Here is a 15,779-nt window from a genome sequence, read left to right as displayed (position 1 = left end):
ATGGTGCAAAACTCATGATTAAAAATCTTATACATTTTATACTTATGCACAGTTGGCCTAGCAATGCAGATTTTCACAGTGATAACATAAAATCTAGTATATACCATGAGGTCTAAAACAGTATTCATTTTACAATACCACAAAGTGACTACACATACTTGTTTCTCAACAACTTCTAGAAATGTCTACAAACTCAATTCTGATAAAAAAAAGTATGAACCGAAACATTAAATATTTGATTAAGGTAGCTTTTAGCGAGCACTGATGGTAGTTTCTGTTAATTCATTTATTGAAGATCCTGATGTTGATGGTTCTTGCAATTCATGGTTGCCATTGAATAAAAATGCTGGTTTTAGAGGTGGGAGAAGAGGTGTTTCATTGCATAGCATGAAAACAACATCTAACATTGATGGTCTATTAATTGCATTTTCTTGCACACACAAAAGTCCTATTTGAATGCATCTCAGTACTATAGCAGAAGGATAAGACTGGTTTAGTGCTGGATCAACTGTATCCAAGGCCCTTCCTTCTGTCCATAGTGTCCACACCTACAAATGTACAACACAATCTTTAAATAAATACATCATATTCGGCCAATTTTGAGGCTACCACCTTTTTTTTAATATTTATTTTATTTTATTTTTATATAACTTACATGTCCAATTAAATTTGGGGAGTCTCTTCCTGTTTCACAATGTGTGTTTCTTTGGCCAGCAATAATCTCCAGTAGTAAAACACCAAAACTGAAGACATCCGATTTAGTTGAATATCGTCCTTCCATTGCATATTCCGGTGACATATATCCACTGCAATTATACAAAATAGTTAAGTCTCATACAAAATACAGATTCATCTCTATAATCTTAATGGTTATAAGGGTATGAGACATACTATGTTCCAACCACTCTTTTTGTTCTTGCTTGTATTTCATCTTCTCCAAATATTCTAGCCATACCAAAATCTGAGATTTTGGGATTCATTGCAGCATCAAGGAGAACATTGCTGGCTTTTAGATCTCTATGAATTATTTTCAGCCTTGAATCTTGATGAAGATATAAAACACCTCGAGCAATGCCACAAATAATTTCAAAACGCTTACCCCAATCCAATAATGACCTTTGGTTTTGATCTGAGTTGAACAATTTATGTTTCCAAAAATTGAAATATTAGGAAATATTAACTGCATATTGAGCGTAATTTCATAGGAACTCATCAAAATATATAATGGAAAATGAAAATATAATTTTATTTATATATCAGGAAGCCATTATTTCCACTTAACCAGGAAAATATAGAATTTAGAAAATGGACAACGAGTATAGGAAATTTGAGAATCTGCCGGATTATCAATCATCTTGGGCCTAACAAGGCGTATAGGAACATCTCCAAATTTCTCGTCATTATTTTAACACATGTATACAAGGTTTTAAATAGGACAATGGTCAATTTAGTGTAAGTGAGATGCCTCAGAGTTTGATGATATGCCCCCCCTGCTAATTGTTGAGGTCCTGAATTCGTAATAGAAAATTTTAAGAGAATAGAAAGAGGTAACATGTGCCTTAAATTGCACTCTTTAAAAAGTTGAACTAATGTTTCTTGTTTCGTTATCTAAACATTATAATGGATTACTAGTTACCTCATTTATTTTAGTATCAGTCTTTCATGTAATATGTTGATTTCCCTTCCCAATTCAGTCACAATGCTTTATGCTTGTCTAAATACAAGTTTATCAGGCTAGTGAGTCACAGAGAGACATACCGAATATAAAGAAGTCCAGGCTTTTGTTTGGTAGGTATTCATAAACTAACATCCTTTCTTCTTTTTCAAAGCAACAACCGAGCAACCTCACTAGATTTCTGTGTTGGAGTTTAACTAAAAGCGTAACTTCAGTTTTAAACTCTTCTTTTCCTTGACCTGAATTTTTGGACAATCTTTTCACTGCTATCTCTTGTCCATTAGCCAAGCAACCCTGCAATTTCTATCTTAGATCCCATTTCACTATTTTTGCATCATTTTTCTATAATGATGTTTTCACTTCTTGCAATAGTAGCTCAATGTAGGGTCTCACTTACCTTATAGACAGAGCCAAATCCACCTTGTCCAAGCTTATTCTCATGACCACAATTTCTTGTAGCTGTCATTATCGTTTTAAAGCTGAAAAAGGGTAGATTTGGATGTGTGTTGCTTTGAACACCGTTCTTTTCTCCAAAGGAATCTTGGTTTAATTGCCGCACCATTTTATCTGAAGTTACAAATGGCATGAGGTAAGATTTCAATCAACTTAAACATTTTGAAGGGTGTATTTCTTTTTGGCTCTCAAAAAGAATCTTAGATTATACATTTTGCTAGATTTACACGCGTAATGATCTCTCATTAATAATAATTACAATTATTCAGTCAAAACTTAGACTTTATTAGCGGTTGCTAAGGAAATTTGGAGAGATTGTGTGCATAGCATCCTTAAAAATATCAGCCTTAAAAATAACGATGAAATATAAAGATCTGGAGATATCATCCTTAAAAATAAATTACATACCCTTTGTTTTTTTCTTCCACTTGCAATACACACAGGAGAGGACGAGGACGATAACAGCAACTATAGAAGCTACCAAAATTGCAGCCAACCTTTTCTTATGAGGGACTCCGTTGCTTTTTCTGTAGTAATTGGCTGAGAAGACGAAAAAGTACACATAAGTGGTGTCAAATTTAGAAAGAAGACAACAGTAAGAGGGAATTTCTTACCTAGTTCAACTTTATCGACACGTAAAAATAAATCTTGGCCTTGATCGCTTACTTTTTGAATGTCCATTAAATCACCATGCCATGCCAAACACCCGCTTCCACCATTGCTCACATTATCAACTGCATAGGCTGTACAAGAACAGTTTCTGAAGCATTCTTTTTCACATTCTTCCAAACTCAAACCACCTTTGGCATTTGCCATCGATGTATCAGGAACTTTCAAGCTGACAATTTTGATAAACCCTTCTCCATTCCCACAAACAGATGAACCGTTCTTCCTTACACACCCTCCTGACCCATCTCCACTCTCATACCAATCGCCTGGAGATTTGGGTTCAAAACCAGGTAAACAAGCACATTTGAAGTCCGCAAAGTTCATAGGGTCACAATTACTGTTTGATCCACATGTTCCATAGTTATCACATTGGTTTGTTGGTTGTGAATAGAACTGGTTCCATTGACTTTTTTTATTGTCCCACATTAATATTTGAAAGAAACCAGATTGCTGAACCACCATCCTAGTAACGACAGACTTATCAACCATGTTATACGTGAGTGCTACATTGTTGTCATCTTGAACAAAAGAAATGTTAAAAGTGTCCCTATTTCGTTTCGCATTAGGCACACCTGATAATAGTGCTCCATTCCAAGGTTCACCACGCCACCAGGGAAGGTTATGTTTGTACATAAAAAGCTGAGTTTTACCAACGGTGCTGAATTTCAACGTGAAGGCACCTTTTCCAGGGTCATCCTCTGTCTTCCAGGATTGAAGGAACCAGCTTTGATTAGTTTTTCTATCAAAACCAAGCCTTTGATATGGAAGCCAAGTGTCCGTGGGATAATCAAAGCTATCCCATATGACAGTTTTGGTTCTGTTTAACATCAAAACAAAGTTTCCTATATCAGATAGTTGAGCTATAACGTCGGTGCTATTTATCTGTGATTGCTGGAGTGAAACATCGGTAGACCAAATGGGAATGGTGCTAAGGTTGTTGTTGAGAACTAGATTTCCATTTGGGTTGATTGATAGAATTCCAGAAGTGTCATTGATTGGAGTATCTCTATTTGCAACCCAAACAACAGTTTGGATTGACAAATTGTAGTACCAAATTCCTACATAGCGAGATGTGGATTTTCCTTTAGCGAAGAATCCAAGAGAAAACATTTTAGATTTAGAAATCAGAAGCTCACCATCTCTTAATGGTTTGACAGTAGATATAGTATCAGAAGAACAAGAGCAAAAAGAGGTGAGAAGTAGTAGAATCAAAGAGGAAAGCAGCACCAACAACTTGTGTTTATGATTATGATCTTTGACAAGGTAGAAAAGATATTTAGCAGAGTCCATTGAGCTCCTCTTTCATTTTTTATTTTTAAGCCAATGAGCTCCTCATTCATACCCCTCTTGCATTTTATGAGGAGAAAATTGAAATAGTCCAATTGACTGAGACACATTTAGCAATTCAATTCAACAACGCATACTCACGTGATTTGACTTACTCACTAAAATTGAAATAGTCACACACAAAAAAAGTTACACCTAAATTTATTTAAAATTTTACAATAACGTCAAAATTGCCCTCTTCATGTAAATTTTTAAAAACCATCTTTTATGATCATTCTGAACCCTTACTCCCTTTCATCCACAAATCACCATAGATGTGCAACCAATATCTGAATCAACATCTTTGTTATTGATATGTACTATATTCATAAAGGTCAGTGAATTTCATGAATTTCATTTTCGATGAGTTTCTATTTGTTTATTGTTTGTTTTGGTATGAGATATGCCTGTCAATTTGATTTTAAGTGAGAGGTTATTGTAAATTAAGTTTACGTGTATGTATATAAAAGGGGTTAGTGTAGTTTACGTATGTAGGTTAATTTAAATTCAAGTCTACGTATGTTCAATTTAGGTTAGTGTAAATTCAGTTTACTTACATTCAATCTAGGTTAATGTAAATTAAGTTTACTTATGTTCAATTTAGGTTAATATAAATTTAGTTTACGTATGTGTATAAGAGTTAGTGTAAATTCAGTTTACTTACGTTCAATCTAGGTTAATGTAAATTAAGTTTATTTACGTTCAATTAAATTAAGTTTACTTATGTTCAATGTAGGTCAATGTAAATTGAGTTTACTTACATTCAATCTAGGTTAATGTAAATTCAGTTTGTAAATTCAGTTTACTTACGTTCAATATAGGTTAATGTAAATTAAGTTTACTTATGTTCAATTTAGGTTAATGTAAATTAAGTTTACTTATGTTCAATTTAGGTTAATGTAAATTTAGTTGATTTGAAATTTTTATTTTAGTTAAAGAGTATATTAGTCATTCTAGGATGTAATTTGTTTTTTTTAAGGTGTGATTAGCAGTCCTACTTTTATTACATTTTGTCAAAAATGAAATAGTGACATTGAAACTTCCAATGAAAGTGTTAAAAGTGAATACAAAATGATTAAGGATGCTTTAGTTTTCATACATGCAAATGCAAGGGGATAGGAATATATTTAGAAGTATTTGACTTTGCAGACACAAAGATTGACCCATACGCAATTACTAATTAGGCTTAGCAATTTACCTCAATGACGGTCATGGGCTGTTAGAATTACTTGTAAGAAATGGGCAGTCAACACATTTATACTATTCGATCTTGATCGAACGGTTCAAAGTTGAAGTTTGGATTTAAATTATTTCTATATCTAAAATTCAAGCTTAAAGTTTGGATTGTCCGATCAATATGATGTGCGTATAGTCACAGCCTATATCTGAATACCGTCCACACAAAAAGAAATTGAATTAAATATATATTATATTTAAATATATAATTAGTTACTTTTAATTTTTTTTTTTTTGAGAGAAGTTACTTTTAAATTAATCCATATTATATTTGCAAACCAAATTGGTTAATGTGTTTTACGTCACGAACTGTTAAGAAAATTTGAGTTTGATTTCTTGTAGATCAATCTTTGCTAAACTTTACTTACATCAAACTCCGAATTAGCAGAACCAAAGGATTAACAGAAAAAATGTTACTCACGCCCGTTCTAAGACCAAAATCAAAATCAAGAACAAAATTAGCATTTTCCAATCTGTTATTTTGTACCAACCCTAACCTGTCTTGCTGCGACGATTAACAGTGATTCGTTCTTGTGATTTCTGAAGGTAATGCTCCAATCAACTGCCCCAAGCCTTGTCCAAGGACAGAAGTGGCTACGATGCAAGCGCCTGTTCATGGCAAATTTAGAGTTTTGTGATTGAGAAAAGAGTGACAATCGGCGTCATTAGCTAAACAAAGGTACCTGTATTCATACACGGAAAGTAAACTTAGTAGCTATAATATTCCATGTAAAAAAACAAACACATAATCTGTTCATACGATATGATATGATACACCATTTTTTTTTTTAGGGAATGATACACCATTTCTTATAACCTATTTCATATAAAAAAAATTGTGGAAAAACTTTTTATAATTTTCTAAATATAATTGCAAAAAAAAAAAAACTAAAAATTTTAAAAGTTAAGAGATAATTAAACAGGGATATATAAATGTGTTTCGTTTCAGCAAGAGCTAACTGCTTGCAAAATAATTTTATAGGGATTAAAATTGATTTTGTTCTACAGAGACAAAAAATGAAATAATGAAAATTTTTATGAACTAAAAATATACTTAACCCTGAAATTTATATCAATTACATTTTTTGACTGGATTATACGTTACCTTAAATTTATCAATCCAATGCTAAAGCATTGTGTCAAATACCAATTCCAACTAATAAAACAAAAACATGTGACTACATACATGGTTAGTTGATTATCTTATTCTGTTAAAGACCACTTCTAAAACATTGCGTTAAAATCCAATTTCAACTAATAAGTTTATTGAAATGGACATACTCAAACTGTTCATCTTACAATACCACAGCGTGACTACACATATTTGATACTTGTATGAACCAAAAAATTTAACATATTTGTAGCTTTCAGCGAGCACTGATGGTAGTTTCTGTTAGTTCATTTATTGAAGGCCCTTCTCCTGAAGTTGGCGACTCTTGCAAATCTTGGTTTCCATTGAAGAAAAATGCTGGTTTTAGAGGTGGGCAAAGAGGTGTTTCATTGGCTAGCATGAAAACAACTTCTAACATTGATGGTCTATTCATGGCATTTTCTTGCACACACAGAAGTCCAATTTGAATGCATCTCATAACTGTAGTAGGAGGATAAAACTGGTTTAGTTCTGGATCAACTATATCCAAGGCTCTTCCTTCTGTCCATAGTCTCCACACCTACAAAACTCAAAAATCTTATAAGTCAATCATGTACCGTTAAATCGTTGGCCAATTCTAAGGCTGCCTCTTTCTATTTAACTTACATGTCCAATTAAATTTGGGGATTCTCTTCCTTTTTCACAATGTGTGTTTCTTTGGCCAGCAATAGTCTCCAGTAGTATGACCCCATAACTGAAGACATCAGATTTCGTTGAATATCGTCCTTCCATTGCATATTCTGGTGACATATATCCGCTGCAATTATTCAAAATAGTTAGAGAACATGGTGACATTTCTATAATCATGCTGAATATAAGGATATGACACCTACTATGTTCCGACCACTCTTTTTGTTCTTGCTTGAATTTCATCTTCTCCAAATATTCTAGCCATACCAAAATCTGAGATTTTGGGATTCATTGCAGCATCGAGGAGAACGTTGCTGGCTTTTAGATCTCTATGAATTATTTTCAGCCTTGAATCTTGATGAAGATATAAAACACCTCGAGCAATCCCACAAATAATTTCAAAACGCTTTACCCAATCCAATGACGACCTTTGGTTTTGATCTGAGTTGAACAGTTTAAGTTTACAAAAATTGAACATATTAGCAAACATTAATTGCATATTGAGCTTAACTTCATAGGAACTTATCAAGTATGTAATGGAAAAGGAAATTAAAATTTTATTATATATCTGGAAGACAAGGAAGTCATTCTTTCCACATAACCATGAAAATATGGAATTTAGCAAACTGTCAATGAGTATGTGAAAGTAGATAATAAGCTGGATCATTAATCATCTTGTGCCCGACAAGACAAGGAGTGTGTAGGCACATCTGCAAGTTTCTTGCAATTATTTTAAAACATGTATACAAGGCTATAAATAGGCCTACACTCAAATTAGTGTTGGTGAAAGGCGTCAAGTTTGATGTTATGTCTCTTTTAGATGTTTAAGGCCTAAATTTTATGATAGATATTTTTACGAGAATAGGAATAGGTTTGACCTGTAACTTGTTCTCCAAAATTGCGTTCTTACTGTAAAAAATTGAACTAATGTTAATTGTTTACAATTATGTGACGTTTGAGTTTGTGACATTGAGTAGCTTTTTTTTTTAAACAGGTTACATTGAGTAGCTATAAGCCAGAATTAGCATATGCCCTTAAGTTACAGGTTACATTAAGTCACTATGCTTGTCTAAATACAAGTTTATTCAGGCTAGTGAGTCGCAGAGAGACATACCAAATATAAAGAAGTCTAGGCTTTTGTTTGGTAGATATTCATAAACTAGCATCCTTTCTTCTTTTTCAAAGCAACAACCGAGCAACCTCACTAGATTTCTGTGTTGGAGTTTAACTAAAAGTTTAATTTCATTCTTAAACTCTTCTTTGCCTTGACCTGAATCTCTGGACAATCTTTTCACTGCTATCTCTTGTCCACTAACCAAGCAACCCTGAAATGTTTGTCTCTTAAATCCCATTTCATTATTTTTGCACCATTTTTAAATGATGCGATTGAAATGAATATAAAGAGGCTAAGGATATTGTCACTTTTTGCATGAGTATCTCAATGTAGAGTTTCACTTACCTTATAGACAGAACCAAATCCACCTTGTCCAAGCTTATTCTCATGACCACAATTTCTTGTAGCTGTCATTATCGTTTTAAAGCTGAAAAAGGGTAGATTTGGATGTGTGTTGCTTTGGGTATCATTCTCTTCCCCAGAGGAATCTTGGTTTGGTTGCGGCATCATTTTATCTGAAGTTACAAATGACATAAGGTAAGATTTCAATCAACTTAAACATTTTGATAAGGTATATTTCTTTTTGGCTCTCAAAAAAAATCTTATATTTTACATTTTTCTAGTGTTGTACGTGTAATATTCTCTCAACAACAACAACAATTATTTGCAGTTGCTAAGGAAATTTGGAGAGATTGTTTGTATAACATTGATAGACAAAAACTTAATCAAAACATGGTTAGAACTGCTGATAAAACACTTCAGTCTGGATTGGCACACAGAGAATATCCAAATGACAAAAGAATTGACATAAATCTTCCCCCTTTAAAGACTCGTCATTTCTGTGGCGTGTGTTTCTAAGTTTATGTGTTGGTATGCAATATTCAATCAGTTAAGAATTTAGCCGTTCATTCTAAACAACATAACAATGTGGACATACAGCAAGATCAATTTGCTGGATTGCTAGGAGGTTGCAAAGCATGTAAGAATGCTCAATCTTCTCGAGTGTTCGGTATGCAATATTCAATTGGTTAGGAACTTAGGTGTTCATTTTACACAACATGTAACAATGTGGACATACAGCTAGATCAATTTGCTGGATTGCTAGGAGGTTAGAAAGAATGTAAGAATATGTTAGCTTGTGTGAGATTTGCTAGCTTATGGGTGATCTGGAAGGAGCGAAACGGTGTAGTGTTTTGTCATAACTCATAAGGCAATATTGATTGACAGAGTAGTGGAGGAAATAAAGATAACAACGTGAAAATGGTTGATAAATGAAAACTAAAGGGTTTAATTACCAATTTTCTCAATGGTGTTTGAACCCAAATCATGTCTCAGCTTGAATGGAGAAGATTGGATTTGTGCTGGTCTGCATGGATTCCGAAAATGGTATATAAATAAAAAATTGCTTGTCATAAGGAATCAAAGGATCTTGTATCAGCAGGAATATGAATCTGAGAGCTGGAATTGAAGCTGACAATAGTATTGGGAGATGATGCGGTTCTATCCATGATCTGGGGCTGCCGTGGACAAATTTTTGTGGTTATCAGTGCTGATTTTCCTATTAGTTTAACCGGTATTTAAGCCTAACGGTATATGGCATGGAGCTGTTTTGGTTCCAACGGTAGATGACTTTTGGTTCTAGCTGAGGATTTTTATTGGTATTTAGGCTTTGGTTATTTTGTTGAAGTGACTGTGAAATAGGGGAACATTTGGGTTGCTTCTCTGATGCAGTGGTGAACTAGTCTTGGGGTGATTCTCAAGGTTGTAGCAGTACAATTATAGAAAGACAAAAACATAGTTGGTCCATTTTGGAAATGCACAACAATACTTAAGAGTTATGATATACTTATAAGTCAATAAGTGGTGTATTTCTTTCTTAATTGGTATGAGCGAGTAAGAAATTTGTTATTTAAAATAAAATATATTTTGCCCTAGCAAAAAAAAAAAAAAAACACAGATATTATATATAGCAAACCGTCCATTTAATAGTTGAACTCAACATTAACAATAGTTGAAACCAAAGAAACAAGTAGCACACTTTTTGTAAGTCAGAATCAAATGGCAACCACTGAAAAAATATAAGAACAGGGGATATCATCCCAAAAAATAAATTACATACCCTTTCTCTTTTTCTTCCACATGTAATTCACACAGAAGAGGAGGATGACAATTGCAACTATAGAAGCTACAAGAATTGCAGCTAACCTCTTTTTGCCAAGGACTCCTTTGCTTTTTTTGTCGTAGTTAGCTGACGCTAAGAAGAAACAAGTCCAAAGAAGTTTAAACTACACATAAGTGGTGTCAAATTTAGCAAGAAAAAACCAGCAGGAGGGAAAATCTTACCTAGTTCAACTTTAGCGACGCGTAAAAATAAATCTTGGCCTTGATCACTAAGTTTTTGAATGTCCATTAAATCCCCATGCCATGCCAAACATCCACTTCCACCATTCTTCACGTCAGCAACTGCATAGGCAGTACAAGAGCAGTTTCTCAAGCATTCTTTCTCACATTCATCCAAATTCAAACCATCTATGGCAACTGCCGTAGACGTTTCAGGAACTTTTACGCTTACAACTTTGATAAACCCTTCTCCATTTCCACAAACAGATGCACCTTTCTTTCTTACACATCCACCTGACCCATCTCGACTCTCATACCAATCTCGTGGAAATTTTGGTTCGAAACCAAGTAAACAAGTACACTTAAAGTTCTCAAAGTTCAAAGGGTCACAATTACTATTTGATCCACATGTTCCGTAGTTAGCACATTGGTCTGTTGGTTCAGACCAGTACCGGCTCCATTGGCTCTTTTGACTGTCCCACGTGAATGTTTGAAAGAAACCAGATTGCTGAACCACTACCCTAGTAATGACATACTTATTAAACATGTTATATGAGAGTGCTACATAGTTGTCATCTTCAACGAAAGAAACGTTACGAACGGCCATATCTCGTTTCATATTAGGTAGACCTACTAATATTTCTCCGTTCCAATGTCCACCACGCCAGAAACGAACATCACGGTTGTACATAAACAACTGCGGTTTGCCAATTGTGCTGAATTTCACGGTGAACGCACCTTTTCCAGGGTCATCGTCGGTCTTCCATGATTGAAGGAACCAACTTTGATTAATTTTTCTATCAAAACCAAGCTTTATATATGGAAGCATTGTGTCTGTGGGATGATCCAAGCTTTCCCAGATGGCAGTTTCGGTGTCGTTTAACCTCAGAACAAGGTTTCCTATATCCAATAGTTGAGCTATAACATTGGTGTTATTTCTTTGTGATTGTGTTAATGAAACATTGGTAGACCAAATGGGAATGGTGCTAAGTTTGTGGTGGAGTTCTAGATTCCCATTTGGGTCGATTGATAGAATTCCAGAAGTGTCATTGATGGGAGCATCCCTGTTTGCAACCCAGACAACAGTTTGGGGTTGCAAATCGTGGTACCAAATTCCAACATAGCGAGAGGTGGACTTTCCTGGAGTGAAGAATCCAAGAGCAAATGTTTTAGATTTAGAAATGAGAAGTTCACCATCTCTTATGGGTTTGTGAATAGTTATGGTATCAGAAGAACAAGGGCAAAAAGATAAGGTGAGACATAGTAGAATCAAAGAGTAATCTAACACTAACAATTTGTTTTTATGATTTTCGACTGTGCTAAGGTAGAGAAGATTTTTAGCAGAGTCCATTGAGTTTTTCTATCATACCCCTCTTGCATTTCATGAAGAGATAATTGAACTATTCTAACTGAAACAAAATTGTACCCCTGCTCAACAGGACATGATGATGCTTTGTTATATTTTCCACACAATGGGTCAGTGACACTGACACATGAGAAAGTGGGAAAATAAAATCAATGAAGAAAAGTAACCACAGGTAAGTAGATAGGAAACTAAAATCCTCGTTTTAGGTCTATCAACAAAAGATTAATAATTTTTATTATAGTTTATAAATAAAAGGGCTGTAGACAAAAAAATATATGATATATTATAATTTTTTTAGGCCTCATTATGAAAAAATTATTGGGTCGATGATTCTCATTTAAATTGAATACAACTCAACATGATTAATTGTGTGTTTGAGAACACGGTGGTAAGACAATAAACATGTGTTCATAAGAAGGTAAATAATTATATGGTTTCTGATCAAACATGGGTTTTCACGTTGGTAATTTTGATTTCCAAATAGTACATGCTAATTAAGAAGCATAAACAAGGACGCTTTTTATGCATGCAAGTGAGCAGTATTTGACTACACAGACACAAAGATTGACCCGTAAGTATCTAATAAAGGATGCTTTTTATGCATGCAAGTTGAGCTTGGCAGTTAGCTACGTACCTCAATGGGTCATGGACTCATGGTCCGTCGTTACAGTGACATGTATAAGCGATGGTAAATTTCCTGGCAAATTCAAGGCCTTACCAAAACGGATAGCAAAATGAAATCGGTAATCGAGCAGGGTCTATATTTCATAAGCTTTTTTAGTCTTACTTTTATAAGTTTTCAACCATAGCTTAATAAAACAGCTTATAACATATACTAAAACAAACTAACTTTCATTTATATTTTGCTATAATTGTTTATCATGATTAGCACTACAAGCGACCAATCCCCGAATATGTAACAAGTAGCCATAGTAGTCTCTCAACGTATCAAAATTTTAATATAATCTTAAATTGCACACTTCCTTAGTCAAAATAGTCTTGAGATTAAAATAACTGGTTAATATTGTCATATTAGTCCTTCAATATACTTACTTATTGTTTTATCGGTCCGTAAAACTACTTACTCATTGTCATTTCAGTCCTATACTATAAAGTACGGATACAAACACGGATCCAGACACGCCGACACCATTAATAATTGAAAAAGTCACATAATTTAGTGTAATTATAGGTGTCGGTGTCGAACACGAGTACACGACACATGTCCTACACCGGGACACGTCTAAGGTAAGGAGTGTCCGTGCTTTATAGGTCCTATATAAAGAGTTAATGTGAGTATTGAAGGACTATTTGAATGAGACTATTTTGGTTATTCTTACACATTTAGCTACCGAAATGACCGTTTGTCCCGTTATATAGTTGTAGTTTACCATAATACCCTTGCCGATTGAACGAACTACAAACACTAACCTGTCAAGCTGTGATTACCGGTGCTTCGTTCTTTGTGAAGGAAATGTGCGGCGAGGGAAGTATCAGTCGCCGGCGTATTCTCTATCTTGCAGCACGCGTCGTGTCGAGAGAACATGGTGTTCCACTTGGTTGCAACCCGTACTTGAACATTGGAAATTCTAATGAAGATTCGCCAACAAAAAAGAGAGTGGAGGGAACACTAAACACAACACAGCTTGGATCTCGACTGAGAAGGTATGAGTATTTTTGCAATTAATTTTTTTGTTAATAATTACTACCTCCGTTCCTTTTTAATTGTCATATTTTGACATTTTACTTTTTAATTGTCACATTTTGACATTTTACACAAACCAAGACAATAAACATTTGATACTACTTTTGATGCAATAAGCTATACTTTTACTATAATGACCTTATTAATTCAATATCTCATTTCATATATTTCTCTCTCCGCTATAAATAACTAAAGAGAATATTGTTAAAACAACATTTAATGTTGCATTGAACTTTGAAAATTACAATTAAATAGGAACAAAAATTTTCTCCAAAAGTGACACTTAAAAAGGAACGGAGGGAGTATTCTTTAACCGAGTTAAGTGAAAATTAACTTCCTTCAAAAAAAAAAAAAAGGTGAAAATTAACTGTAAATTATAAACTTTTTTTCTTGAGAGGTGAAAATTATAAGAGTAAATTACACCCCCCCTCCCCTCTTATCATAAAATACACAATCCCCTCCCCTCTTATTCAAAACATATCAGAAAATTTTACACACCCCTCCCCAAGCTTGAATTACATTCCTCTCCCCTCTTATAATAAAATCTACACTTTACTCCCTCAATATTGTTTTTAGTTCTAATAATCTAGCAAAAATAATAATAATCTAACACACTTCGCAAAAAATTGTATTATGGGTCTATTTTAATATAATAAAAAATTGAATACATATTTTTCGCTATTTTTTATGCACAATTTCATGAACATGTAGTTTTAAACCCTATTATTAAATGAAACAACCCAAAATAAAATTAAAATATGTAAAAAATGACTAAAGACATTAAATTAGGGTTATTTAAAAGTTAATTTTATACTCTAAATTATAAAATCAATAGAAAAATATTAAAATTTAATTATCATTGATATTTAAATTATAAAGAAATGATTTTTTTTTAAATGGTAGTTCAAAATTAAAATATATCATAAAAATATTTATTTATGTTAAATAGATTAAAGTGTAGAGCATTTTTAATTATTAAGGGAGAAGTTGTAATTCAAGCATCTTATAAAATGAACATAAGAGGGGAGTGTAATTCAAGCATCTTTCAGGGGAGGGGAGTGTAATTTACTCAAATTATAATATTTGCTTTATTTTACCTTTATATTAAAAAAAGTCTAGTGACTAGAAATTTCCTTTTATAAGGTGAATAATTAAGATGTCCTCCGGCATCTGCATATATTATGCAATGTCGATTCCAACTAAGCTAAGGTCAGTACTCTTACTCGCAGTTTTATTTTTTGCCAAAACTAAAATTGTTTAATTATTTTAAAACGTTTAAATTTTTGAATGATTTTTTTTGGATATGTTTAAAACATTATAAAATATTCATTTAAAATTTTTAGAATTTTTAAACATCAAATGAATTAAGTATGATTTTTTTTTTTGAAGGAGGATTAAATATGATTATGAAACGTTGAAAATTCATGATAAAAATAACAAAAATCTCGACCTACAAATCAGTTTTTAAACTCATTTTTTTCGGATGAACTTTTTATAATATTTTAAACATGTTTGAAAAAAAAGTCAATCAAAATATATGTTGAATTAAGAGTAGCGTCCAAATTTCCATCAATTCGTTCTTTTAGGGATGAAAACATTCATGGGTCAAAAAAAACGAAAGTTAATAATTTTGTATGCACGAAAAATATATTAACTTATTTTAAAAAACCGGGTTATAAAATATACATCTATGAAAATATGATGGTTTCTTTTTGAAAGATGGTGTAAAACTTATTTACACGGTTGGTTTATATCTATTAAACTCTTTTCTATGTGAAATTTAATTTTTACATTGTTATTTTGATAATGATTATATTTGTAATAGAAGTATTTATTAGTAGGTTTTAATATTGAATGACAAAGAACCACTAGGGTTGGTCTGATGGTATTAGATTGAGACTTGCGAGTGTGCTCTTTCTCAAGGTCTCATGTTCGATTATTCTCGGTGTCAATTTAGGTGGACTAAAATTTTACTACTATTCTTTGGCCTCAAATGGCATATGAGTTGATTTCATTTCCTTGGCTTTTGCAATGATTATTTTCATAATTTTAATTTGAAGAAAATGAAAATCACAAGACAATGAAACACACCAACTCCAACTGATAAGCTTATTG

General features: G+C 33.1%; 2 protein-coding genes across 5 annotated transcripts; both read right to left on the bottom strand.

Annotated features, from left to right (window-relative positions):
* Nucleotides 1–66: 66 nt before the first annotated feature.
* On the bottom strand, nucleotides 67–4,141 carry LOC25493235 (G-type lectin S-receptor-like serine/threonine-protein kinase RKS1). 3 transcript variants are annotated; one of them, XM_024782898.2, is made up of 8 exons: nucleotides 3,934–4,141; nucleotides 2,743–3,855; nucleotides 2,537–2,668; nucleotides 2,073–2,242; nucleotides 1,759–1,978; nucleotides 892–1,129; nucleotides 656–806; nucleotides 67–548 (listed from the first exon to the last, which is right to left on the bottom strand). In XM_024782898.2, the coding sequence occupies exons 1-8, from the start codon at nucleotides 4,085–4,087 to the stop codon at nucleotides 252–254; spliced, it is 2,475 nt and encodes an 824-aa protein (XP_024638666.1). In that variant the 5' UTR covers nucleotides 4,088–4,141; the 3' UTR covers nucleotides 67–251. The 3 variants fall into 3 exon arrangements, with proteins under 3 accessions (XP_024638666.1, XP_024638665.1, XP_013457130.1); XM_024782897.2 differs by having other exon boundaries at nucleotides 2,743–4,140; XM_013601676.3 differs by having other exon boundaries at nucleotides 1,759–1,969; nucleotides 2,743–4,135.
* Nucleotides 4,142–6,408: 2,267 nt separating this feature from the next.
* On the bottom strand, nucleotides 6,409–12,045 carry LOC25493234 (G-type lectin S-receptor-like serine/threonine-protein kinase RKS1). 2 transcript variants are annotated; one of them, XM_013601675.3, is made up of 7 exons: nucleotides 10,597–12,045; nucleotides 10,373–10,507; nucleotides 8,599–8,768; nucleotides 8,254–8,464; nucleotides 7,343–7,580; nucleotides 7,116–7,266; nucleotides 6,409–7,029 (listed from the first exon to the last, which is right to left on the bottom strand). In XM_013601675.3, the coding sequence occupies exons 1-7, from the start codon at nucleotides 11,942–11,944 to the stop codon at nucleotides 6,727–6,729; spliced, it is 2,556 nt and encodes an 851-aa protein (XP_013457129.2). In that variant the 5' UTR covers nucleotides 11,945–12,045; the 3' UTR covers nucleotides 6,409–6,726. The 2 variants fall into 2 exon arrangements, with proteins under 2 accessions (XP_013457129.2, XP_039689677.1); XM_039833743.1 differs by lacking the exons at nucleotides 8,254–8,464; nucleotides 8,599–8,768.
* Nucleotides 12,046–15,779: the final 3,734 nt, after the last annotated feature.

The sequence above is a fragment of the Medicago truncatula genome, chromosome 4 (genome assembly GCF_003473485.1).
Source record: "Medicago truncatula cultivar Jemalong A17 chromosome 4, MtrunA17r5.0-ANR, whole genome shotgun sequence".
Classification (NCBI taxonomy): Eukaryota; Viridiplantae; Streptophyta; class Magnoliopsida; order Fabales; family Fabaceae; genus Medicago; species Medicago truncatula.
Note: the sequence above shows the minus strand (reverse complement) of the source record. Positions and strands in the feature narration are given on the sequence as shown.

What these genes read in the sequence shown, in the direction of transcription:
- LOC25493235 (XM_024782897.2), bottom strand. Translation starts at nt 4,087, where the DNA reads ATGGACTCTGCTAAATATCTTTTCTACCTTGTCAAAGATCATAATCAT. An exon ending in TGTCGATAAAGTTGAACTAG is followed by an intron (nt 2,669 to 2,742) that starts GTAAGAAATTCC and finishes TCGTCTTCTCAG; the next exon opens with CCAATTACTACAGAAAAAGC. An exon ending in CCCCAAATTTAATTGGACAT is followed by an intron (nt 549 to 655) that starts GTAAGTTATATA and finishes GTACATTTGTAG; the next exon opens with GTGTGGACACTATGGACAGA.
- LOC25493234 (XM_013601675.3), bottom strand. Translation starts at nt 11,944, where the DNA reads ATGGACTCTGCTAAAAATCTTCTCTACCTTAGCACAGTCGAAAATCAT. An exon ending in GATTTGGTTCTGTCTATAAG is followed by an intron (nt 8,465 to 8,598) that starts GTAAGTGAAACT and finishes CAAACATTTCAG; the next exon opens with GGTTGCTTGGTTAGTGGACA. An exon ending in CCCCAAATTTAATTGGACAT is followed by an intron (nt 7,030 to 7,115) that starts GTAAGTTAAATA and finishes TGAGTTTTGTAG; the next exon opens with GTGTGGAGACTATGGACAGA.